This window comes from Bos indicus x Bos taurus, chromosome 24, assembly GCF_003369695.1.
Source record: "Bos indicus x Bos taurus breed Angus x Brahman F1 hybrid chromosome 24, Bos_hybrid_MaternalHap_v2.0, whole genome shotgun sequence".
Classification (NCBI taxonomy): domain Eukaryota; kingdom Metazoa; phylum Chordata; class Mammalia; order Artiodactyla; family Bovidae; genus Bos; species Bos indicus x Bos taurus.
The window spans coordinates 61,888,672-61,914,767 of record NC_040099.1 but is presented as its reverse complement, the minus strand read 5'-3'; the positions used below and the strand labels follow the sequence as shown (position 1 = coordinate 61,914,767).

Below are 26,096 nucleotides of genomic sequence, written 5' to 3'. Positions count from 1 at the left end.
TCATTATTCTCATTTCTGTTTATTCTACATCAATCCTCCCCGCAAAAAAACATTTTGTCAGTGGTTGGCTTGGTTCTATTTCAAAATAGAAAATCCAACTTTCATGGGAAAAAGCAAGTCTTGTAATTCAATAATACTTGATTTTCAACAGCATAAAAGGAATTCAATACTGAGCCTTCAGAGCAAAAAGAAAGTTGAACCTATTTACAACAAAGCCGGTGGGGGTTGGAAGGGTGGTGAAGGAGTTCTGCCGTCCTTTCGAATGCAAACCTTCCAGCCGCCCTCTTTCTGCAGTGAATTAACACTTGAACTTGTGACACGGGTAACTTCTCAGAAACATCTTTAAAAACATACTATTATTGTGCGTTACCAACTAGCTATCCACAGTAACTGAACCAGTAGACGCCGAGAAACATACGCACCGAGGCAGCAGGAGCATTTTCAGTTGCCCGCCCAACAGCATTAAGCTCCTCCCCCTGTCCCACTAAATCACAGCAATGACGCAAGTCCCTTCAACACCCGGAGCATTCTTTTACTGCCTACTGTGAGAGTTCGGGTGCATTTAAGTCCCTGGTGGTCAGACATCCACAAGCTTGAATTTCCTGCCAGTGGTCTCTTGCCAACCCAGCAACAGGTGGGCGTTCTATCAAAAGTGAAAGTGCTTTTTTTTTAAGTTAGCTTAAATTATTTATTCTGCAGCAACCTGTTACATCTTTTCGTTGCTGTTGTTGTTGACCTTTATTGAGATATACTTGATATAAATCATTGTACCAGTTTAAGGAGTACAATCGGAGAAGGCAGTGGCACCCCACTCCAGTACTCTTGCCTGGAAAATCCCATGGACGGAGGAGCCTCATAGGCTGCAGTCCATGCGGTCGCTAGGAGTCGGGCATGACTGAGCGACTTCACTTTCACTTTTCACTTTCATGCATTGGAGAAGGAAATGGCAAACCACTCCAGTGTTCTTGCCTGGAGAATCCCAGGGACGGGGGAGCCTGGTGGGCTGCTATCTATGGGGTCGCACAGAGTCCGACACAACTGAAGCAACTTAGCATAGCATAGCATAGCAAGGAGTACAATGTAATGATTGAATATTTCTAATATACTACGAAATGGCCACTGCAGTAAAGTGAGTTAACGTATCGATCACCTCACCCACTTACAACTTTGCATGTGTGTGGTGAGAACTTTTAAGATCTACCCTCTTAGCAACTTTCAAATATAGGATATGGTATTGTTAACTAGTGGATACCAAGCGGGGAAGGGCTGGGGTGGGAGGAATTAGGAGATTAGAACTGACACATGTACACTGTGGATAATGTGTATAAAACAGACAAGTGACGGGACCTGCTGCACAGCACCGGGAACTCTACGTAGCCCACCGTGCTGTTCTACGGCGAACTTTTACTGAGACCTGAACTTCCCACCGAGGCGCTGCCCTTGGTTACCACAGGTCCAACTCGCCAAAATTCCACCAAGTCCCGAAAACAAAGTCTTTTCGTAAGCAGGAGACATGCTCATTTGGCAGCAAAACCTGGTATTTTGGGCAGCCTAGTGTCTTTGCTCTGTGCCAGTATTTTACATTCTATGGCAGACATATTAAGGTGTTGATTTATAGGGTGCTGTTCCAGTTTCTGTCAGTGGAATTCCATAGCATACAGTATATGCAACATATTGTCTTTCTAAAATCCCCCCAAAGTCAGACTTCGAAGGAAAAATTGGTCCCTTTTGTTCAGCATACGGAGCTGTGGATGTACTGTCCCCAAGCCTCATTCATGCCAGGAAAGCTTTGCAGCGCCCATGTCCCAGGAAAAAGAGGATGTTAGAACATTCTGCATCCCAGAGAGGGAAGGCTAAGCTTTGGTAATAAAAATCCTCTAGATCCTCCTTAGAGGAATTTTCTTTGAGAAAGACTGTGTTCCTGCCAATAACCCTGGATTGTCTGACAAATAATGAACACGAATTTTTTTCTCTAAGGTGATTCCTTAAAGCACCATCTTCTAAGGGAGTGGGAGGGAAAATTTAAAAAAAAAAAAGGATTGGAAAAAGGGTCTATTAGGGTGAGTACCAGTGGCTTCCTGACCCAGCAGTATTAACAATTTATTGTGTTTAGAAAATAATTGTCTAGATGCAGAGTCAGCAGAGAAGTTGGGTGGGACTTAACCCGGGCTCTGCCACTTAAGGAGAACAGAACTTGCCAAAGAAAACGATGTTTCGAGTTTTGTTGTGCCTGATGATATAAATAAAGGGGTGGTCAGCATTGAACTCATCCTTGTGTTGCAGGATCCGTGACCCTGGCACCTCTATGGAATCCCCACCATCTTCAGTTATTTCTAAGGACACTCTGTGAATGACATTTGAGAGGGCCACTCCCTTCGTCTCTGACATCCCAGAGAAATCAGAGGTATCCTCATTAAAGATGTTTTTCAGCCCTAAGTTTTCCAGACTAGCCTTGGGATCAATCATCTTTTCCACCTTAAATTTTGGAATGGAGAGTTTGACTTTGGCATTGGCCATCATGCTGGGATTTGTCCACTGCAGGAGCGTCTCTGAGTTGAGTTGTTTTTCAACCTGAGGGACAAAAAGCAGAGGAAATTATTTTTTTATTTCCAACTGTAAAAGATTCTGCTCTATTAAAAGCATACAGTGTCACTGAGGGCCTGATTTGGAAGTAGTACAGATGGTCCATCAAAGACAGAACCGACTCTGAAGTTTTGGTATGTGATGAGGTTCTCTTAAAAATGGCCACCAAGCCACCCACCATCATTCTCCCATACACCTTATGACAATGGTCCCTTCGCTCTGAAATTTATGAGAGCATTTCTTTTAACTATAGAGGAGATCTATAGGGATGAATCCATGGTTTATGATGATGCATGGATAATGGTGAAATAAATATAAAATTAGAAAACTGTTTATGCATTGTATTTACGGAAAGCTTATTTTAATTCCTCCACTAGGAAACCTAGAATATTCGTGCCCTAGGCATAGCATCAAATTTAATAAACTAAAGCTAAAGTTACCCTTTTTAAAATGAGAATTTGAACTGTCTAGGGTCATTCTTTAAGACCATAGGTGATGAATGCATCCATTTCAGTTGGTTATTTTTAAAATGCTGCTGCTGCTGCTAAGTCACTTCAGTCGTGTCCGACTCTGTGCAACCCCATAGACGGCAGCCCACCAGGCTCCCCTGTCCCTGGGATTCTCCAGGCAAGAACACTGGAGTGGGTTGCCATTTCCTTCTCCAATGCATGAAAGTGGAAAGTTGAAGTGAAGTAGCTCAGTCGTGTCGGACCCTTTGCGACCCCATGAACTGCAGCCTACCAGGCTCCTCCGTCCATGGGATTTTCCAGGCAAGAGTACTGGAGTGGGGTGCTATTGCCTTCTCCAATTTTTAAAATGAGAGATATGCAATGATGCATAAAATGATTTAGTCATAAAATTCTTCATTGAGCAAATCTTAAATTGCTCCTTGCCCTTCCAATCTCTGCACTGGCTAGAGGAGAAATGCATGTACAACAGAGAATAATATCTTGACTGTTACTACATGAGGCAATCTGCACTGAAGTTACTCATATGAAACCTATAAAAATCAGGGAGATGACAAGGTCACAAACTGATCACCAGCTTTATTTCTAATGGGGGAGGGAACCATTGGACTCTCTTGCTAATCTATGATAAGTATTCTTCACGGATACTGTTTCATTTAAGACAAATTATTAAGACCAAAGCTTCCCAGGTGGTGCAGTGGTTAAAGAACCTGCCTGCCAATGCAGGAGATGCAAGAGATGCCAGTTCAATCCCTGGGTCAGGAAGAGCCCCTGGAGAAGAAAATGGCAGCCCACTCTAATATTCTTGCCTAAGAAATCCCATGGAGAGAGGAACCTGGTGGGCTATAAAAAGGAGAGAGAAGAATAAACAGAAGGAAAATGGAGACAGGAATTATGATTCAGTTCATACAGTAACAGATAAAACATAATGAGAACCAAAGTAGCAGGGAGGCTGAGACCAAGCTGGCCCATCCGCCGAGTCAGGGAGTAACTGAGCAGCCCGAAATAGAAGTGAATCCTAGGTTCCTCAAAGAGGCACTACTCGGGGCTCAGCTGGTGAAGAATCCGCCAGCAATGCGGGAGACCTGGGTTCGATCCCTGGGAGGAGGTGATCCGCTGGAGAAGAACATGACAACCCACTCCAGTCTTCTTGCCTGGAGAATCCCATGGACAGAGGAGCCTGGTGAGCCTGGTCTATGGGGTCATAGAGAGTCGGACACGACTGAGTGACTAAGCAGAGCGCAGCACAGCCTGGAGTTCAGAACGTTAAGAGCAGATTCCAATCTCCTGGGCTCACATTCCGATTCTACGTCCCCCACACGGGTTTGTACCATGTACCTAGCCCTCTGTGCCTGCGTCCCCTGGTAAACTCAGTACTCAGGGTAACAGTTTCTAACTCCTGCGACTGCCGTGAGAATTAGATGACCAGTGCGTGTGTGAACTTACAGTTCCTGGCACATTGTAAGTACCAAATAAATATTAGCTGTTTTAATATTGAGGAGAAAACCCCCCAAAGAACCCTGAAACCACTGGAGACCATTGGGCAAGGTTACCGGGTGCCCTCCCGCAGCCCCACAAGGCCGCCCACGCGTCTCCTGGCGCCAGTGCGCCTGCATGCTGCATCCTGCCGCCCTCCTCACCTGCTCCAGGCCCGTGGGCCCATCCTCCACGTCCTTGGGTAGCAGGATGAGCATGCTCAGGTGCTTGTTCTGAAAGGGAAGCTCTATGATCTTACAGTTGACACCATCGATGTGGCCCATACAGAACGTGGCCTCCATATTCATCATCTGCACTGGTTTGGTGTCTGTCTGTAAAAGGAGAAGAAATTTGCTCTGCCTGCTTTTCACACACACACACGCGCACACACACACACAATGTGTATATATATACACACACAGAGCACATAAATTTGTTCCTAATATAGCTTCAAGTCGTTATGGCTTAAAGCGGCCACAGGGGGATCCACACTGACAGAGACGGTCCTGTCAAGAGTTTATGACTTCCGCTGAGAAGTTATTCATGTCCTTAATAACTACAGGAACTATACATAATATAATACTGTATTTGCAAATATAAAACTTTAAAAATAAGATGGAATGACTGGAAACACAAGCAAACATTAACTTGGGCTTTACAGATGCCTGTAATTACAAGATCTTTTAAGCATTGCTGGGGGAGCTCACTTGAAAGTTGATTCCAGCGCAAACCCGCATATCCATTTACACAGCTTTTCCTCATGAAATGCCTGTTATGGAGGAGGCAGCATAGAGCAGAGCAAAACCACGCTCACCTACTCCTCTGTCTGCCTGTGGTTTTCATCACCCCTCCCCATCCCCTCTTCTTGCTCCGATCTGATTAGACATGAGGACCTCGGGTTTTGGTCTCACATGTGACATAAACAGATGCCGTGACATTCAGTGAGTCACTGCAACCTCCCTGGGTCTCAGTTTCTCTGTCAGCAGCATGAGGGAACTGGAGGTCTCAGGATGGCCATCCCTCTGGGGGAAGGTGGGAGGCGGGAGTGGGGAGCTGCTGAGGGGAGGGGAGGGGGCTACACAGGACAGGGCAACTCTGGCTACGCTTTTCCTTTAAAATATCTGAAATGAGGCAAAATATAAAGATTTTACAAAGGTGGTTGTTGGTTCATTGGTGCTTGTTATATTATCCTCCATAATTTACTGTACACTTGAAATATTTCCTAATTTTAAAAATTAAGAATGATTACAAATAAAATTATCTCAAAATCCTTTATAGCTCCTATCACACAGTCCTTCTCTCCAGGCAGCATCCCAGGCCCTTTTTCTCTGTGTCCCCATTAATATCTGACCTTGTGTCTCTGCCACAGAGGTGACTCATTTTCTAAAGAAAAATTAATTCATACTAGGGAGTAAAGACTGATAGTAATTTAGTGCAACTTATTGTCTGGGTTTATACCTCTCACGCAATATTTGCCTGTTTTCTGAATCTCTCTGGGGAGAAATTTCAAACATCAAGTCTGCAGAAATAATAGAACAGTGAAGTTCTTATCTGGCGTCTTCAACAGTGAGCTCAACCTTACCCGGAGCTATTTTCAAGCAAACTAGAGAACAGTGAAGTTCTTATCTGGCGTCTTCAACAGTGAGCTAAACCCTTACCCGGAGCTATTTTCAAGCAAACTAGACCTTACTTGTTTTACTGTTTCTATATATACCCATTTTAACACTTGTCACAGTGTTAGAAATATGTGTGTAAGACTTCCCTGGTGGATAACAATCCATCTGCCAACGTAGAGGACACGGGTTTGATCCCTGGCCCAGGAAGATCCCACATACCGTGGAGCAACTAAGCCCTCACACTGCATCTCCTGTGCCCATGCTCTACAGCCTGTGAACTCCTGAGTCCCTGCACTGCAGCTACTGGAGCCCGAGGGCCCAGAGCCTGTGCTCCACGGAGAGGAGCCCGCAGTGAGGAGACTGTGCACCCGGAGAAAGCCCGAGGGCAGCACCAAAGACCCAGGACGACCGAACTAGCTAAGTAGCGGCGTGTGCAGCCAAAAGGAGGAGATACTGCAGAAAAGAAATGTGTGTGCACGCAGCAGCCCCCGCCCCATCATGAAGACAGTCAGAGCAGGAACCACATCTTACACCTTGGCATATCCCAGCACGGAAGAACTGCTCACTAAACATTCGGCTATTATTAAATAATTGAAGACTTTGCCTCTATATATAACCAAAAAAAAATTACGGTTTTTTAAAAAATACTACTTTTGGAATTAACTGGTAATTCTTCCATTTGTCTAAAAATCTCCATTAGTTTAGATTACTAATAGTTTCTGAATTCACAAAAACTGTGATCACCAAAAACTGTCATCCATTTCATTTTTCAGCACTGACTGTGGAAACAATAATCCCTCTTTCTAAAATATAAATTAAGACATGTCTCTGAAAATAAGACTAAGTAACGACCATCCCAGAAAATACAGCGTGTGTGTGTGTGTGTGTGTGTGTGTGTGTGTGTTCACCTTTGTCAGAAGAGGTATTATACTAAACTTTTAATAATATCACTGCATCAACTCAGTCTAGCCCTTAAAAGACATGAGACCAAAGGACACGGGAAAAGTTTTAGTAGCATCGCCCGAAAGTTTGGGAGCTGACAGAAGCACCTCACAGGAAACATAACAACCTGTGCCTTGAAAAGCAGGGTGTAGCCCCACGCAGCCTTGAATGGTGTTTTATTTGATGAACCTCTGAGAGATCAATGGCATTTTAAATCCCTATTAATTCTCTTTCTAGAGTCCAAGACTCCAGGATGTTGATCTGACCAAGCTTTATGATTTAATAATCAGAATAAAGGAACTGCACACATTCTACCCACCTCTGTAAAACACTCATTAACAAATGTGAAAACACAGACCTGAGCCTGAGCAGCACAAGAGTTCATGGTGAACTCACTCACTATTGCAGGATTCTGATGACTTTCTGGGCTGGCCCTGCAGCTGGTATGAGAAGCACCATTAGCAACATCAACTCAATGGACATGAGTTTGAGCAAACTCCAGGAGATGGTGAAGGACAGGGAAGCCTGGGGCACTGCAGTCCACGGGGTCGCAAAGAGTCGGACGACTGAGCGACTAAACAGCAGCAGCTGTAGGCTCTAGGAGAGACCTGAAAACTGGAGTCAATCACAGGGCTCCAGGGTAAATGAGCTTCCTTCCACTACATCGCTGACCGACAGACAGTTCTGAACCTGTGTTCTTATCACAAGCCAGATTCCATCGAATGAAACCAAATCACACCGTCCTACACATTTCTGGAGTTTCCCAGGTCCTCTACCTGATCTCAGAAGGAGAGCAGTGAGCGGTCCTGAAGAGAGATCTTAGTTCCCTGCCCAGGAATTAAACCTGGGTAACCCAGCTAAAAACCAAGAGTCTTCGCCACTAGACCACCAGGGGCTCGAGGCTGGAAGAAACGTACGCCTGGCTCTTGCCCCTGTTTGAAAGCAAGACTGTTTCAGGGAGGCAAAAACTATAAGAACAGGTACAAAGTTTATTATTAGAGACGCACTGCAACGCATGGTGAGCAAACAGGACAACAGTCTGTCTATCTACCGCAGAAGCAGAGCGGAGATGCACACCCGGAGAGAGAGGGCACCGGCCGCCTCTCCAAGGAGGGGCGTGCGGCGAGTCAGAAGCTGGGCAGAGACCCCCCGGAGACGTCCTGAGTGAGGAGCGCGCGGTGAGGAGGTGACACCAGTCAGTCACGCGCGACAGTCCCCCCATCTTTGTTTACCTTTGGCCAATTACCTTGTTTCTTTCTTCACACCTGACTGGGCCATGGACCCTCCCCAAGATGCATGCACAACTTTTCTTCTAAAACAGATCCCACCGCAGAGGTCTATGGGTGTGTGTCCACACTTATTATGGGGTGAGGTCCCCTCCCTATTCGACCCCCAAGAAGCCTCCCTGCACGCGTGCAGACAGGGAAGACTTCCTCGGCCTCAGGAGTGGGCATCAGGAGTGGGCATCGTATCTCTGCTTTAGCAGAGCTCAGCTTTTGCCACTAACTTTGTCCTTGGGAGTGTCTGGGGGAGAACAAAAGCTCAGTTTTACTCCACGTGACAAACACCAGGCACCCAGCCCAGAGGCCCACCGTCTCCCACCTCATAACGAAACAATCAGTTTTCCAGTCTCAGGTCTATGACTTCTTATTCACTCAGTAGTATTAAAACTATACTTCCCTACAATGCAGGTTTGTAATTCTTCTCCATAATGACTCCCAGCCCTGGAGATGAGTAAGATATGCTTTCTCCTTCACGGTCAGCAAGCACCTCAAAGCGCTTTCTAAATTAAAATATCAAACCATGTACTTTACTGCTAACCGATGAGAAGTGAGATCACAGAGGAGTTTATTAACCTGGAATAAGATTCCCAAATGGTTATGTTTCGTGATGATACAAAGACCTCTGACGTTGGGATTTAGTGTGTTTCTTTTCTTTTCCTTTCTTATTAATGGCCCCGAAGATCTGTAGCTATTTTCTAGTTGGTGATTTAGATTTAACCACTATGTTATAAGGACTTCCCTGGTGGCTCAGATGGTAAAGAATCTGCCTGCCATGCAGGAGACCTGAGATCGATCCCTGGGTCAGGAAGATCCCCTGGAGAAGGGAATGAAAACCCACTCCAGTATTCTTGCCTGGAGAATCCCATGGACAGAGGAGCCTGGTGGGCTACAGTCCATGGGGTTACAAAAGAGTTGGTCACAACTGAGAGACCAACCACACACTGTATTATAAGCTCTGTAAAATCTTACTCAGACCCTAAGGACATCCCAGAAAAAGAGTGAGAGTCTCTGGATTATGGAGTTTTTTCTACACTTACCCCCTGGCTGTTGTCTTGGGAAAAGATAACCTTTTGTGCCTTAACTGTCCTCATCGGAGTGAATTCCCAGGGTCCCTTGCGTGGCTGTGATTTTTTCAGACCTACAGCTGGGACCCTGTCTGCTGCATGCAGCCCACGTACCTGGTTGATTCTGAAAGGGCATTCTTTGGTTTCTGACTCAGGAAATTTCTTCATCCACTTTCCAACAAAGTAGGCAGCATTAACCACAAGGATTTTGGTCTGGTCATTCACACTGTTGTCAGCTAAAATGTTCTCAAAGTGGCCTGCAAACAATTTTAGGAAACCACAAATTGCACAGGGTTATTCTCCCAAACCACCTCTGATGTCCGCGTGCAAGTCCACTCACTGGCTAGAGCCACACCTGTAATGTGGCTCGGCAGCCCAGCCCATCTCGTTTCAAAAGGATCCCTTCTCTCCTTCCATCCCGCCACACCCAGCCTTTCCAAGAGACCTGGGGAGGAGGGTGACAGGGAGCAGGGGAGGAAGGAGGAAAGCCACCGCCGTGGTGTCTCTACCGCGCCGAGGAAGGTCGTGCCGGACACTCAGGCGCGGAGCCCTGCACATCTCCCCCCTTTACAGATGAGGAAGCTGAGGCTCCCTGTTAAGTCCCTTGCCCAAGACGATGCATGAGCAATGGGGAATTCAGGATTCAAAGCCAGTTCTTTGTGACGCCAAAGCCTGTGCTCATGGGGAAAAAAAAAATGCCAGAAACCTTATTTTCTACCCAGCCCTGCACTCAGTACTGTCCCGAGTCCCATCTCACTTCCCTCACAATGATCCTGGAGGGCAAAGGTCATCACCCCCATTTCACAGATGAGGACACTGAGGCTCAGAGAGGCCGTGTGGCTCTCCAGGTTCACTCAGCGGCCAAGCACATTCGATGCCTGGACAAAGGTCTCCTCTTTACCCCGGAGCTCCCGCCCCTCCTCCTCAAATTGCCCTGGTGCCAGCGTGTCTGCATCCAGGTCAGCTGTAATCACCACCATCGGCTCCATGACAACTGCAACCACCATGGAGCTCAAACCCTCAACAGACGAAACAGTTCGATGGTGACAAACGCTTAATAAAGTCTTTGCTTTTGAATAGCATTGATGTTTTTGCAAAAGATTTTTCTTTGCCTAATCTCTTAGATCTTCTCACCATGGCTCAGACCCCCTTCCTGGGCTGTGGCCAGTTGTGCAGGGACCTGCACAGGTTTCGTTGCCATCTTCAAATTCTCAATGCAGTTTTTAACCAAAGGCCCTGTGTTTTCGTTTTGCACTGGGACCTGCAAATTTTGTAACCCATCCTGCCAGTTCTAGGTGATGGGCTGACTACGTAACAGCATCACTGAAGAAGGAGGGAGCTAGTTAATGGTGGTGTGTGTGTGTGTGTGCGTGTGTGTTAGTCACTCAGGCATGTCCGACTCTTCACGATCCCATGGACCGTAGCCCACCAGGCTCCCCCTCTGTCCATGGGATTTCCCAGGAAAGAATACTGGAATGAGGAGCTGTTTCCTTCTCTAGCGGATCTTCCTAACCCAGAGATCGAACCAGGGTTTCCTGCACTGCAGGCAGATTCTTTACTGACTAAGCCACCAGGAAGCCCAAATGTAGTGGTCAAGTGTGTTAACTTAAACATCAAGCTTCTGATTTCAAATTCAGAAGTTTTTTCACTTAACTACCTTGTCCAGTAAAAAATGCAAACTTCTGAAGATTTTAAAATGGAGGTTGCTGGAGAGAAATGCAACTTGTTAACAATTTTAAAAGCAAAACTGTTACACATTAATTTAAATGGGAGCTCTTCTTCAGGTATGCATTTTAAAATTGTGCCTAACCTGGTGGATGTGAGAGTTGGACTGTGAAGAAAGCTGAGCGCTGAAGAATTGATGCTTTTGAACTGTGGTGTTGGAGAAGACTCTTGAGAGTCCCATGGACTGCAGGGAGATCCAACCAGTCCATCCTGAAGGAGATCAGCCCTGGGATTTCTTTGGAAGGAATGATGCTAAAGCTGAAACTCCAGTACTTTGGCTACCTCATGCGAAGAGTTGACTCACTGGAAAAGACTCTGATGCTGGGAGGGATTGGGGGCAGGAGGAGAAGGGGACGACAGAGGATGAGATAGCTGGATGGCATCACTGACTCGATGGACGTGAATCTGAGTGAACTCCGGGAGTTGGTGATGGACAGGGAGGCTTGGCATGCTGCAATTCATGGGGTCGCAAAGAGTCGGACACGACTGAGTGACTGAACTGAACTGAACCTGGTATTTCCTAGACCAGATCTTTCTTTATATACAAAGTCAAAGAAAGTTCATTTCAATAACAAATATGTATCAATGTACACATTTGTGTGTGGGCATACTATGGGCTTCCCAGATGACTCAGTGGTCAGCAACCCACCTACAGATGCAGGAGACGTGGGTTTGATCCCTGGGTTGGAAAGGTCCCCTGGAGGAGAAAATGGCAACCTACTCCAGTATTCTTATCTGGAAAATCCCAGGGATAGAAGCTACAGTTCTGGCAGGCTACAGTTCATGGGGTCGCAAAAGAGTCAGACACAACTTAGCAACTAAATAACAAGTCCGTATCAACAAGAGTCGGACACAGCTGAAGTGACTCAGCACACACATAGACAACACATGCCCCACTGTACAGTAAACTCAGACTCCAATCCAAATCCCTCCGTTGATAATGGCAGTGTCTGGGTTTAAATCTAGGCTTGAATGACTCCCAGCCCACGTCCTCCCCAGGCTGAGCCTGTGGTTACAGCCGCGGCTCTGTCACTCCTGAGTCAGAGTGCCCAGGGGGCCACCTCACGGCCTTGGGTCTCTGCTACGGAAACACGTCCCTCCCCAGATTCCGGGGAGCACAAAGCACCCGAAAAGCCCGCGAGGCTCTGTGTCCCCCCAGGTCTCTCCTTGTGTCCTGGGGCAGCGAGGACGAGAACACCGATTTGCACCCAAATTCATCTGAGCTCCAATTCCTTCTTAGCAAGGAAGGCAACTCACAGAGAATTTTCGTGGAGGGAGGAGCTAGGAAAAGGAGAGGCCTCAGGGAAGTGCTGAGCAAGAGGCAGGAGCTGTGCTGCTAGAGACCCAGGACCTGGGCTGTCGACCGGGATAGAGGTTTGAGACAGGTTCCACCGTGGTGGTCTGTCTTGTTCCACTTTTCCGACACGTCTTTTTGACGACCTAAGGCCTTTCCAAGCTTTTTTCCTTAATAAATTTGTAGAATTCTGAGCTGAAAGTAGCTTGGAGGATAATCAGTTTGCAGTCCAAGCCCTTCATTTCCTGATTAAATAACCAGACTCAGAAACCGCCCCGAGCTGTCCTTTGTTAGAGGCACAGCTGGGGCTCTAGGAGGGCTTGTGGCAGCCTGTCAGGGAGCAAGACAAGGCTCCCCTGGAATTCCACCAACTCGTGACCTGAGGCAGGAGACGCCCAGAAACCCGCATGGTTGAAACGGCTTGGTGCACAAGAATTAGGCTCGTGTACTGAAAACATTCAAAGAACCCTCCAGATGTTCAAGTTTATACTTAGCAGACCCATGAGAAGACACAGTCTATTTACTTAGTGATTTATAGCAGAATAAGTAAAGGATACTTGCCATCTGTGAGTTCCTTAATTGAGTTGTTGATCTGACCTTTCGTTTCTTCCAATTTATCTTTGAAATCAACGGTCTCCATCTCTTTTGCATAGGGTCTCTTGGTGGAGCTGATGAACTCCTAAAAAACATCCAATTCATAAAATCACAAAGTCCTTAAAGTCTGTAGTCAAACCTTTGTGCCCTTATACAATTCTAGCACAAGGACTTCTAAATTCTATTACTATGGACGCCCTTTCAAAATCTGTCACACAATATAAATTGAAACTTCAAGGAAAAATCAATGAATTTTCTTTGTATTGCTTCATTTGTTCAATTCTAAGACAATACAAGTATTAAATGCCTTCATCAATTTCTTTCTTTGGGGGAGAAAAGAAAAATTATGCTAAAGGCACACAATTATATGAATTCCAATTTCAGAAACGCAAAAATGTACGTTTATATATGATGTTTTAGAATGGAAGAAATGCACAGAAAAGAGAACTCGATGAGAAGAAAACTCTAACCCACACTGAAATAAAGATTATAAAGATGCTTGGTCCAAAGACCAAGATGGGCAGCATCACCTGGACCTTGTTACAAATGCAGAATCTCAGGGCTTCCCTGGTGGTTCATGCTCCCAGTGCAGAGGACCCGGGTTCGATCCCTGGTCAGGGAACTAGACTTCATGCTCCCAGTGCAGAGGGCCTGGGTTCGATCCCTGGTCAGGGAACTAGACTGCATGTGCAGCAACTAAGGCCCAACGCAGCCATAAATTAAAAAATATTTGGAAAAATGCAGAATCTCAGGCCCCCCCAGACCTACTGAATCGGAATCTGAGTTTTTAACAAGATTCCCCGAGGACTCACCTGCACATTCAAGTCTGAAAGAGTGCTGCAAAGAGCAGAGCAGTGTCTCTAACTATAACTCTTGTTAAAACTGCAAAAGCCTAAATCCATCCCTGCTGATCTTGATTCAAGTGACCCAAAGCTGAGGATACACATTTTCAGCACCAGGCAGTTGTGATGCGATTGGCCCTCCACAGACCACACCTGTTTGTACTGTTACTAGTAAATCTGTAGATGACATACAACCCGCAGAAGCAATGGAAAGCACTCTTAAAAAGTTGCTTGCAACTCCTGGTTTGAAATAATTCGAAATGTTGAATGGAAGTTCAACCAAACTAAACACAGATTGATTAAATGCCATGTCACTTTACTTCTGAATACAGGACTCCCTGGATTTTTTTCAGAGCAGTCAGAACCTTAGCCAGTTGGATTCTCTTCACTGCAACCCAACCTTGGGACTGAGTTACCATTTACTGACAGAGCTTAGAACATTCCAGAGACCTTGCAAGAGGAAGGGCCTCCACTGTCTTCACCGCCAGCATCAAAATGCATTTAAGTATCTTTAAGGACCACCTAGGGAGTTTTTTAAATGTTTTCATTCTTGGGCCCCAACTCACATCTCAATATTTTTTTAATTCCCCCAGGTTATTTTGGAAGAAGAAGGCTGTGTGTGTGTGTCTTTAAGCAACAAAAACAAACTCACAACAGTATCTAGTGATCTACATCCCCAAAAGATCCTTGCCAGAATACAAACATTTATTTGAAGATAGTAAAACTAAGGCAAAATATTTAACTGGTAGTCCACCTTTTAGATTTGGAAAGCTTGAAATTCTGACCATCCAAACGCAAACTGAACTCGATATTACTAAAGCAGAGAATGAGCATCTCTGTAGTTGAGGAAGTTGGCTGCGTGTTTCAAGTGAAGATTTTTAAAATATTATGATTCACTCTGGATCAAATTTAAGGACATTTCAGTGTTCTTTATATGATTCCTCCAAGAAACTCCTAAAATTACCACCACTGCCTTGGATATCCACCTGACCAGCCTGGCAAAACAAACAAAATGGTCTGTGACTGACGAAAACTGTCACTTCGTACAGTTATTATTTTCCTTACTGACTTTGGGAAACATCAGAAGAATACTGTGTGCAGGAACAAGCAAGGTAAAGAAGTTGAAATCTTCCCAGGTCACCTGCCCTGACGCTGAAGGAGAAAGAGGTTTAAATCATGGGCTGTCTTACATCTATAGAGACGCATTTGTTAGAGAGTTAATAACCCCATTTCCCACCTCTCTCAGTGAGGAAGCTAAGAGAAAGGGTGGGGTGTGTGGGTGTTTGAGAGTGAAAAAAGGAAGCTCATGGCTCCTCTGTATTTTAAGTTAAAATATGTAACTGCAATTGATTCCCACTGTATTCAACCTCTCCCCTGGGATTAATTTATTTTAAATAAACCATAAATGAGCATCTAGAAAAAGTCGTTGGTCTAACCATGAGAAAACGTCACCCCTGGTAAACAGCTGAATCTTGCTAATTCCACTGAGCCACTTACTGTAGAAAGATTCAGAGATTTTTCTACGTAGAGCCGTTTGATTAATTTCAGGGAGTAAAAGGAACTCAGCTTGTTGACATCCGATGTTACTGTTTGAAATCCAAAGGGCACATCTTTGACATTTTCAAAATGAAGGACCTGTGAAGAAAAAAAGTCCCCATCACCCATGAAGCACTGCCTGCTCCCGTGGCGGAGGACACATGGCGATGGCCAGCCTCCTGGGGACGGGGCCTGACCATCTGACACAGAGACCACGGTGCTCTGTGGTTCCCAGAGAGCAAGGCTGCTCAACCTTAGCGCTGCTGGCAGTTCAGACAGGATAATTCCAGGGGGAGGGGCGCAGGGGGCAGTGCTATGGCACCCCGGAACCCTGGATGCCAGAGCATGCCTTCTTCCACTTGTGGCAACAGAAGTGTCCCCGGTCACTGCTGAATGTCCCTGAGAGGGTGAGAGAGGGAAGGGGCAGACTGTCCCCAGCTGAGAAACACCAGCATAAAGGTACTCTTCTCTCGATTTAACTATAAAGAAAATTTGCCCCTTCTTCAGAATGATGCCTCTATGCTTTTTTCCAAACTTGGAAAGACGGAAGTAGGTTAAAATTTCTACCCAATTCAGAGACAAGAAGAGAGAAATTAACGCCAAGAGACAATCACTAGGCAAGTATCAGATTCCAGGATACAGGAGTCTCCAGAGTTCCTTCGGTGTCCTAACTAGTGCCAAATGGGCTGATGGCGTCATTTAAGGTAGGCAGCTCCGTGCCAACTGTGGCCTACGGTTTAGTAGTCCGCCCTTTCACCCCAGCCTGTACCTACTAGAAACGTCTTGCCCAGCTTTCAGAACTTCACTCTCTGCTCTGCAAAATGGACTGACAACGCCTAGTTGTCTAAATTGCCGTGAGGATTACAGACACTATCTGTAAAACACCTAGAATATTATATGGATTCAAAATGTTAATAATTATTTTTATAGTAATAAGCCACTTAAAATCAGGATGCTATTTTCTGGAAGTCTTAAAACCTTTTATTTTATTCGTAACTTTTTTGTTCCAACCAATAACCCAGCCTCTTTTCACCTCCATGGTGCCCAAAACATGACATCAGGATAAGGTGCTTCTCTCCACATCCTGACCCATAATAACCGAGCCCTGATGCCACACCTCGGGTGACATCACTTATGGGCACACTGCACCCGTGAGTCACACAGCCTCAGTCCTGCAGGGTCAAACTGGCTGGTCCAAAGTGGTACATTACTGTTACGCCTATTGACAGGCAAACAGACCAGAAAGTTAAGAACCCAAGCACCCACTGTAGGAGAACAATAGCAGGCGCAGTACCAGAAATGCTCTTTTCCATCTTTTCTCTAATGGTAGGTGAGGTGTGAGGAAAGGGAGATGGGGTAGGGATGGTGCGGTGGGAGAAAGAGGGATGAAAAGATGAAGCTCCTCTCCCCACAAAGGAAGTGTCCTTTTCAAGTCCCACTCAATTTCAAGTGTAAATTCTCCATTGAAATAAGCATGGGTACATTCTATCTATCCAGTAAGGATATAGAATAGGGCAGAATATACTATAGAGTAGAATATAGTGGAGTCTGCATCTTAATATACAGCATGATGCTTTAATAAATTCTGTGCATAAGACAGAGGGTTTAGATATCACTCTTCCTGGTTGGGGTATTCGCAGTGGAACATTAACGAACATCCTTTTGATTGACACTTACATTCTAACAGGTAGAAAGATGTCATGTGACTTGTCAAAGGCCACTTGTTAGTGGAAATGCTTTTGATTGTCTAGTTAATCCCCGGGTTCTCCCCCGCAACACAGTGCCTGTTCTAAACGTGGGTGGCAGGCCAGATAAATGAGCTTTCACATTTAAAAAGTAAATTGAGAGAGTGCTAGAAGTGGCAAAATACTCAGCCCTGAGCCAATCTGACCACAGAGCCTCACTGCCTTTCCCCAGGCACCACTGGTGCATCTTGATTACTCTCTTCCACTCAAAGCAGAGGCAAGCTGCGGGCCTTACCTGTCCAATTTCATCTGCTGTGTCCCCTTTGGCACCGACTTGAGCAAGTGACAGAGAGGTGGACAGACAGATGGGAGAGAAGAGGATGTTGTCCGCCGGCTCCTTTTCACACAGCTGTTTGTACAGGTCAACTGCAAAGGCCGAGTTTGCCAGTCGCAGGGCCTCCATTGTGGGCCTGGAATAAAGGACAAGGGAGAGGTTATTTCTAAAGCACCTTTCAAGTGCCCTCAACTGCATCCGGCAGCGCAGTAAGAATCCTAGTCAAAGTCACGGGCTAGGGTAGAGGAGAGGCAAGAACTTCCTGTAAATGCAAATCTAAAGCCAGTGGTGATGCAACTCCTGCCCGCACGTCCTGAGGTCTGAGTGTCCAGATGTGAGGTCCTCTCTCTGGACAGCTCTGCCCTGAACCTCTGAATCCAGGCCCATTCGGCTACAGTGACCACTGTCAGGAGTGCGATTAGTGTGACTAATTAGATTAACGGTCAGTCGGGACACCTCTTCTCTGCATGGAGTCAGGACAGTCGTCAACACTGATGAAAATCAGTTTATTTATCTATATTGTTTCAATTAGGATTTAGGTTAAACCATATAAAACTGAATTTTTTGTAGATTTCAAAAACAGTCAAGTCACAGCAATTCTGTGTGATTCCAGTTAAAGAGAGAGAGGGCAGCTTCAGCTAAAACTATGGAGCCCAGGGCTCATAAAGAATCCCCCTGCAATGCAGCAGACCCAGGTTCAGTTCCTGGGTTGGGAAGATCCCTTGTAGAGGGGAATGGCAACCCACTCCAGTATTCTTGCCTGGAGAATCCCATGGACAGAGGAGCCTGATGGGCTACATGGGGTCTCCGAAAGAGTCGGACACGACTGAGCGACTAAATAACAACCAAAGTGGAAACAGCAGCAGTGGGTCTCCTCTGGTCTTGCCTGAGAACTCATTATTCTGAAGCAGAGCTTCTCCAGGTGGAGCCTACAGATCCCCTGGCAGCCCGAAGATCCTTTCAATGGGTCCATGAGGTTGAAACTCCTTTCATAATAGTACTTAGACATCATCTTCCTTTCACTCTTAATTTCTTACAAATACACGGTGGAGTTTTCCAGAGACTATGGTGGTGGTGGTGGTCGTTTAGTCGCTCAGTTGTCTATGAAGCCAAATGTTAGAGAGATTTGCAGAAATGAAAAATGATGTTACTCTTCTCTTTGTATGACTTCACTTTAGAAAACAGTTATTTTTCATAAAAGTATGTTATCCGTGTTACTATGTAATGGTTCCATTATTGTTAATGAGTTTTTAAAATATTTCAGAATTTTTTCAGCTTTAATTTCTAACTTAATATCAATAGATATAAGCAACATGAAAAAAAACCTCTTTGGGATTCTCAGTTATTTTTAAGCGTGTAAAGGGATCTGGAGGCTAAAGCCTGACAACTGCTGTGCTAATGAAAGGCCTGCCTATCCTCTAGCCCTAGTGCAGCAGATACTGACTGATGAAGCCTGAAGGCTCCTGGGTAAATCCAGCGGTCAGGGCATAGTCCCTTCTAGAAGCCAAGCTGAGCTGCATGAACCCTCCGCTCTGCCTGACCCCAGGATAGCATGTAGGGGCATCATTACCCGTGGATGACCATCCCACGGATCAAGGTTTGAAGCATTCCCCCAAGGCACTCAAGCACTGTGCCGTCGTGTATTCAGACAGCAAGAGCGAACGCGGCACTGAAGGCCCTCGGGTCGGAAGTGCTCCCTGGCCTCAGACGAAGCATCACCACTCGAGACAGAGGGCTTCCGTCAATCAGGAGCCAATGCATTAGAGTCAAATGCACAAACAGGATCTCAACTTTGTACCTCATCCCTGAACAGAATTTCAAAATGCCAAGACAAGAGACTAAGATCAAGGAACGTGCCCCTGGTCTTCAAACAGTTCTTCAGAATTCTCCCTTTTATGAGACATGTGGCTTGTGTGTAGGACAGACTTTAAAAGATCATAATAAATCTCAGTCACAAGTTTACTAGCAAAAAAAAAAAACTTTTCTGTTGCCCCATTCATGCTCACTGATCTTCTCCAGTGACTGCTTTCTCCCATGCCCGATAAGTACAGCCAAGTGACCTCAGCGTTTCCATTATGAACCTATGATAATGTAACCTGGGGCTTCCCTGGTGATCCAGCGACTAAGATTCCGAGCTCCCAATGCAGGGGGCCCAGGTTTGGTCTCTGGTCAGGGATCTAGATCTCACATGTGGCAAGTAAAACCAAATGCAGCCAAATAAATAAATAAAAATAGACATTAAAAACATTAAAAAAAAAAAAAAAGTAACCTGAAGTCAGGCCAGGGACCTTACATTTCTTTAAGGCCTAGTACCTTACTCTCTCTCCTCTGGGGAAGGCGGGGGCCGTGATAGGAGAGTGAGTTCTCGGGGAAAGGGGACCCCCAGGAGGAGGGCAGAGGGCAGTGAGACAAACAGAAGCACGCGTCCCTCACAGGGAGATTAAAGGGTCTGGGGAATCCCAAACTTTCAGGACAAGAAGCCCGGCTTCTTCCAACAGCGGATTTAACAACAATACTGAGCTTATCTGTGACTAAAATTCAACAGGAGCTATTTCTCTGCCAAATGGAAAAGGCTAAATGAGCTATTTCTTCACCCAGCAGAGAAACCTAAACCCAAATACCTGCAAACTTCTCAAACAGCTGAAGCCCTAACCACACAAATAACAATACGAAAACACACCAACTATGCAAGTAGTTCTTCCAGGCATGTATTTCCAACCAGCTAAGAGAAGAAATCTGAATAATTTTGCATCATTTATAACAAACTTTAAAGCTTGATGTCTTTTGTGTGTTTAAAGCCTTGGAGTAATCTGCTGAGGAAGTTTGACTGCAAACATCTAAATGTGGATCCCACGAGTGGACCAAAGGGTGAGGACTGAAGCATCTTTCATTCACTCATTATAACATTACGGGATCTATTTCATCCAAATGGCTCCAAGCGGATACAAGGTCTTGGTGGCTTTAAGCTCAGTTAATTACACAACACAGTTAGCACTGTGTTGCGATCCAAGGCTTAGATTCAGTCCCTGTTGGAGAGTGTAAATCAGGACTCACTTAACATCTAAGTTGGCCAGGGAGACAAGTAATCAGTCAAGTGTTGCCTGGTAAATCTGATCAGTTGCTTGGTAATCAGCTCCAAGTGGCCTAAAAGCACTGTGAAGCCTTCTGTTCTGAGATGGCTCGAGGGAAGAGTTTGACCACAGACAATGGCTACCTCCTTGTGCTGCAAGTTGAAGCATTTCAACAAATCTCAGCAACTTTAGCAAAGTATGCACAAGAAAATGCGTCAGGTTCCTAAGCAGACCATTTTGCAAGAGCAAATGCTATAAAAATTAGAACTACCATATGGCCCAGCAATCACATTACTGGGCATATACCCTGAGAAAACCATAATTCAAAAACAGACGTGTACGCCAATGTCCGTTGCAGCACTATTTATTAATACAATAGCCAGGACATGGAAGCAACTTAAAAGTCTATCAACAGATGAATGGGTAAAGAAGATGTGGTACATATATACAATAGAATATTACTCAGCCATAAAAAGGAACAAAACTGAATCATTTGTAGAGACGTGGATGGACCCAGAGTCTGTCATACAGAGTGAAGTAAGTCAGAAAGAGAAAAACAAGTATCGTATATTAACATAAGTGTGTGAAATCATGTATGATGAAATCTAGATTCATCTGGTACAAATCAATCTAGTTCCAGGCGGGAATAGAGATACAGAGAGAGAACCAATGTGTGGACAAGGTGCAGGGTATTGGGGGGCAGGCAGGATGAACGGGGAGATTAAGTTTAACATAAACACACTACCATGGGTAAAATAGATAGGGTAAGAACCTGCTGAATCACACTGGGAGCTCAGCCAGGGGCTCTGAGGGATCCAGAGGGCTGGAATTGGGGGAGAGGGATGGGAGGGAGGCCCAAGAGGGAGGCGATATGCACAGCAGAAACTTATACAACTTTGTAAAGCAATTATACTCCAGTTAAAAAAAAAATTAAAACATCAAACCAAAAAGAAAATTATGGATACAGGAATAGAGATTAGCAATTTCTACATGGTAAATTTATACATTGAGTGACCTGGTCAGAGTGCTAAAGTCTCCGCAGAGTCTTCATTCTGTTATTCCATTATTACAGAGATAATGTCTTTCATTTTCTTGAAAACCTAATGATTAGAACAAGTAAGGAGAATTTCATTTACAGTTTCAACATGGAAGACACTACATCTTTAGTCACTTAAAAGTTTAAAAGACATTTGTATTTAATCAGAGAAACTGAGAGAGAAGTTAAAATAGTAATGCAAATACAGTAAACAACAAAACGTTCTAAGAATTTCATTGTAAAGTGGCTGTTTTGTTTTTATTATTTGCAATACGTCCTAAAGTCATAAACGTTTAAAGGCAGACAAGATCCCGGTTTAGACTTAATCTGGCCCCACCTCTTCATTTTAAAGGTGAGGGAAGGGAGGGGCACAGAGATACAGAGATTCTCCCTGGCCTCCTCCCACGCAGGGAGTGAGAGTGGTCAGACCAGACCCGGCACTCACTTCTGAGCTCCTGGTTCCCAACCACGCCCATCACCTTCCTTCTCAGTAACTGTGTCTTTGCTGACATTTGCTTACTCAGGAGCCTTTAGAGTTCCGAAAACCCTCCGTGTCTTGGACTCCCCTTTTAGAGCCATCAAGATACCTTACATGTTTTCTTCTTCTTCTTTTTTTTTTTTACTTACATGATTTCTTTCTTTTTAATCAAAACAAAACTTCCCCCCTGATTTTCCTACTGGAAGAAACTCTTGTTCTCTACCGTTAGTGTTGCAAACTATCAACACTACACTGCTTTCATTTAATAAGTATCAACTGAGCACCTAACAGGGTGTGTCAGCACCGCGCTAGACATGAACAAATCAGGTGTCCGCCTCCGAAGAGCTGACGCCTAATGGCATGATAGGTCTGTAGGCGTGACGGGTGTTTTGACCGGGGGCACAAGTTACCATGCAGCTCTTAGGCGAGACAGTGCACTCCTAGTGGAAATCTCAGCGAGGCCTCCTCAGAGACAGTGACATCTGATAAGGCACACTAAAGGGGGGCTCCCGAAGAACAAGGAGGATGAGCCATGCACCCAGGCGGACCAGAGAGAAGTGAGAGTTCAGAGACCGCAGTGAAAGGAGTCCTGAACGAATGGAGACGCACGCACTGGGTGTGAGGCCAGGCAGGGAACTCGCTTCTCCAGACTCACATCAGAGATGGCAGTGAAAGGAGTCCTGAACGAACAGAGACTGGCGCACTGGGGTGTGAGGCCAGGCAGGGAACTAGCTTCTTCAGACTCACATCAGAGATGGCAGTGAAAGGAGTCCTGAACGAACAGAGACTGGCGCACTGGGGTGTGAGGCCAGGCAGGGAACTCGCTTCTCCAGACTCACAGCTGCTCATCGGCCCTTGCACGATTTCTAACACTTCTAATGCATCTAAGCCAATATTCCCCCAGACTTTTCATCTGTAGACCATCTGGGTGAGATAAAGGTTCTTTCGGGGAGACAGTCCTTAGGCAACGCCTTGAGAAGTTTTGCCTATTGCAACAACTATAATGGAACGTCTAGAAACACAGTATCAGGACTTCCCTGGTGGTCCAGTGGTTAAGACTCCAAGCTCCCAAGGCAGGGACACAGGTTCAATCCCTGGGCAGGGAACTAAGATCCCATATGCCACACAGTGTGGCTAAAAAGTACATAAAAAATAAAAACATGGTCTCTGCTGTTGGCTTTCCAACCTCACAAGGAAAAAAGTCAGAGCCAGATTAAGAAAATAGGAGATCTCACAGCTTCTTCCATGTGAAAGAATAGTGTGAGTCTGAATGAAATGAGTAAGTAACCTGAAAAGCGCTTTGTTAGCAGGAAAGAACAACGTGACTCTCAGTGGTGAGGTCGAACGCTTGATTTCCGATGGAGAGGAGCCTCTGCTTCTCGCAGATATCCTGAACCATCACATTTGCTCTCACCTATTTAGAAGCCTGATCTTTACCGCCGAGCCATCTGTCTGCTGCCTAACCATGAACTAGAGCCAGACTCGCCACATCGGGATGACCAAGACTGCCGAGACTTCACACCCTCAAGCTGAACCCGCAAACCAGAGGGACTGGTGTGCGGAACTCAGGTGCTAGGAAGCAAACGTATAAACCTGCCAACTCATATGGAGAATCCTTTCCTCGGACAAGCTTCCATCTCCACGCCCACCCAGGAGCCATCAAACACTTACATGTACCTGAGGACACTTACATGGACCTGAGGACACTTACATGGACCTGAGGACACTTACATATACCTAAGGACACTTACATGTACCTAAGGATACTTACATAAACCTAAGGACACTTACATGTACCTAAGGACACTTACATATACCTAAGGACACTTACATGTACCTAAGGATACTTACATAAACCTAAGGATACTTACATAAACCTAAGGACACTTACATATACCTAAGGATACTTACATAAACCTAAGGACACTTACATGTACCTAAGGACACTTACATATACCTAAGGACACTTACATGTACCTAAGGATACTTACATAAACCTAAGGACACTTACATAAACCTAAGGACACTTACATGTACCTAAGGACACTTACATATACCTAAGGACACTTACATGTACCTAAGGATACTTACATAAACCTAAGGATACTTACATATACCTGAGGACACTTACATGGACCTGAGGACACTTACATGTACCTAAGGACACTTACATGTACCTAACGATACTTACATAAACCTAAGGACACTTACATGTACCTAAGGACACTTACATAAACCTAAGGACACTTACATATACCTAAGGATACTTACATGTACCTAAGGATACTTACATGTACCTAAGGACACTTACATGTACCTAAGGATACTTACATAAACCTAAGGACACTTACATAAACCTAAGGACACTTACATATACCTAAGGATACTTACATAAACCTAAGGATACTTACATATACCTAAGGACACTTACATAAACCTAAGGGACTAAGGTTTGGATGCACCCAGTTCCGTTCAAATCCTCTTCCGTGATGTAGGGGTGACAGAGGTGTTAAGAAAATTCCTGGTGGGACTTCCCTGGCTGTCCAGTGGTTAAGACTCTGCACTTCAAATACAAGGGCCATGGGTTCAATCCCTGCTCTGAAAACGAAAATCCCACACGCCAAAGGGCGTGGCCAAAAAAATGAAAAGAAAATTCATGGTGACCTGGAAACGACCACGAGCTGTGAGTTTGACGGCTTGGATTCCACTTCGTCCTGCCCTGTATCCGCTGAGGGACTCACAAGACAGGGGATGGGGACCTTAAGGATGTGTCAGAGCCCCCAGTTCTGTTCATCTGAGCCTGAACAGCCTGGCCTGTTAACCGCTCTTTAGTGTGACAGGCTTAAAGAAAACCATCAACACAGTAGCTTCCCTGAGGAAGAAACTATGAGCCAACCTGTTCGAAAAGTCGCCCAAGAACACACGCTGGAAATGTGTGATTCGCTTCAAGTATCTTGAAACCCAGACAGGAAGAGAGACTACTTCCAGCCCTGAAGAACGCAGGTGCAAATAAACAAACAGCAACTGGATGCTTTAAAATGCGCAGAAAAGCGATTCCGAGGTCTGAACCTCACCGCTCAGCGCCAGCCAGGAAGGCGGCCAGACGCTCCTGTGCTTCCCCGCGTCCTCAGGTTAGGTCGCCACACCCTCTCTGGAACCAACTCCGCAAAACACTGAGCTCCAAAGCAGGGCTGAAAACGTCCTCAGAATCCCCCGTAGATCACTCTTTCCCGCCCGCTCCCCTCCCCATTTACACCAAAACCTCCCGGCCGTGCCAGTCCTGCATATTCTGACCTTGTACGTGGCATGCCTGGCTCCCAAAGGACCGGGCGCGGCAAACGCTGCTCTTGCAGGGCTGATGGCCACGCGCAGCTGACAGCCCAGCCGCGAAAGACTCGGTTCTGCCCACTCTGTACCATCGCAAATCATCTCAAAGAGCTATATTCTTTTAAGACTTGCCCAAAACAGGGACACCACCAAGCCCTGCTACCTGCGCTTTGCTTACCTGAAGTTACAGCGGTCCAGGGAAAAGGAAAGCCAGATGCAGACAGACCTGGACGTGAGAGCAGCTCTGCTGGGCAGGAGCGACTCACCTGAACTCGCCCGCGGCCACGCCCACCGGGCCCCGCCCCGCCCACTTCTGCGCCTGCTCTTCTGGCTCCCGCCTCTTGGCAGCTTGTCCACGATTGAAAAGAATAATTCAGACTGAAGTTGCTGTTGTCTGCACAGCTTCTGAAGGCCTCCAACGTGCTCAGGCAGGACGAGACTGTCGGTGGATCCTCCCTGAGGCTGAAAACATGCATACACACAGAAGGGCTCCCCTAGTAGGCCACGTGGGGCCGGAAGGTGACATATTACATAAAATAGAAGGAGTATGTGATGGTTCTGACAATTCATACTCTTCAAATATGGTGATGCCACAGAAAGTACTCTCACCTCCATAGCTCATTCTGCTAGATGCCAGAAAAGAGAAAAGTGATTACACACAAAAAAGAATCTATGAATACATTCTACTCAGCAAAATATGTAATACCAGATTGGGAGAAACTGTTGACGGGCCTCCCGATGAA

At 45.6% G+C, this 26,096-nt stretch overlaps 1 protein-coding gene across 2 annotated transcripts; it reads right to left on the bottom strand.

The window, feature by feature from the left end:
- On the bottom strand, window positions 1–25,628 carry SERPINB5 (serpin family B member 5). 2 transcript variants are annotated; one of them, XM_027526059.1, is made up of 7 exons: window positions 25,532–25,628; window positions 17,403–17,577; window positions 15,384–15,521; window positions 13,012–13,129; window positions 9,546–9,688; window positions 4,691–4,858; window positions 1–2,571 (listed from the first exon to the last, which is right to left on the bottom strand). In XM_027526059.1, the coding sequence occupies exons 2-7, from the start codon at window positions 17,568–17,570 to the stop codon at window positions 2,179–2,181; spliced, it is 1,128 nt and encodes a 375-aa protein (XP_027381860.1). In that variant the 5' UTR covers window positions 17,571–17,577; window positions 25,532–25,628; the 3' UTR covers window positions 1–2,178. The 2 variants fall into 2 exon arrangements, with proteins under 2 accessions (XP_027381860.1, XP_027381861.1); XM_027526060.1 differs by lacking the exon at window positions 1–2,571 and adding an exon at window positions 3,615–4,301.
- Window positions 25,629–26,096: the final 468 nt, after the last annotated feature.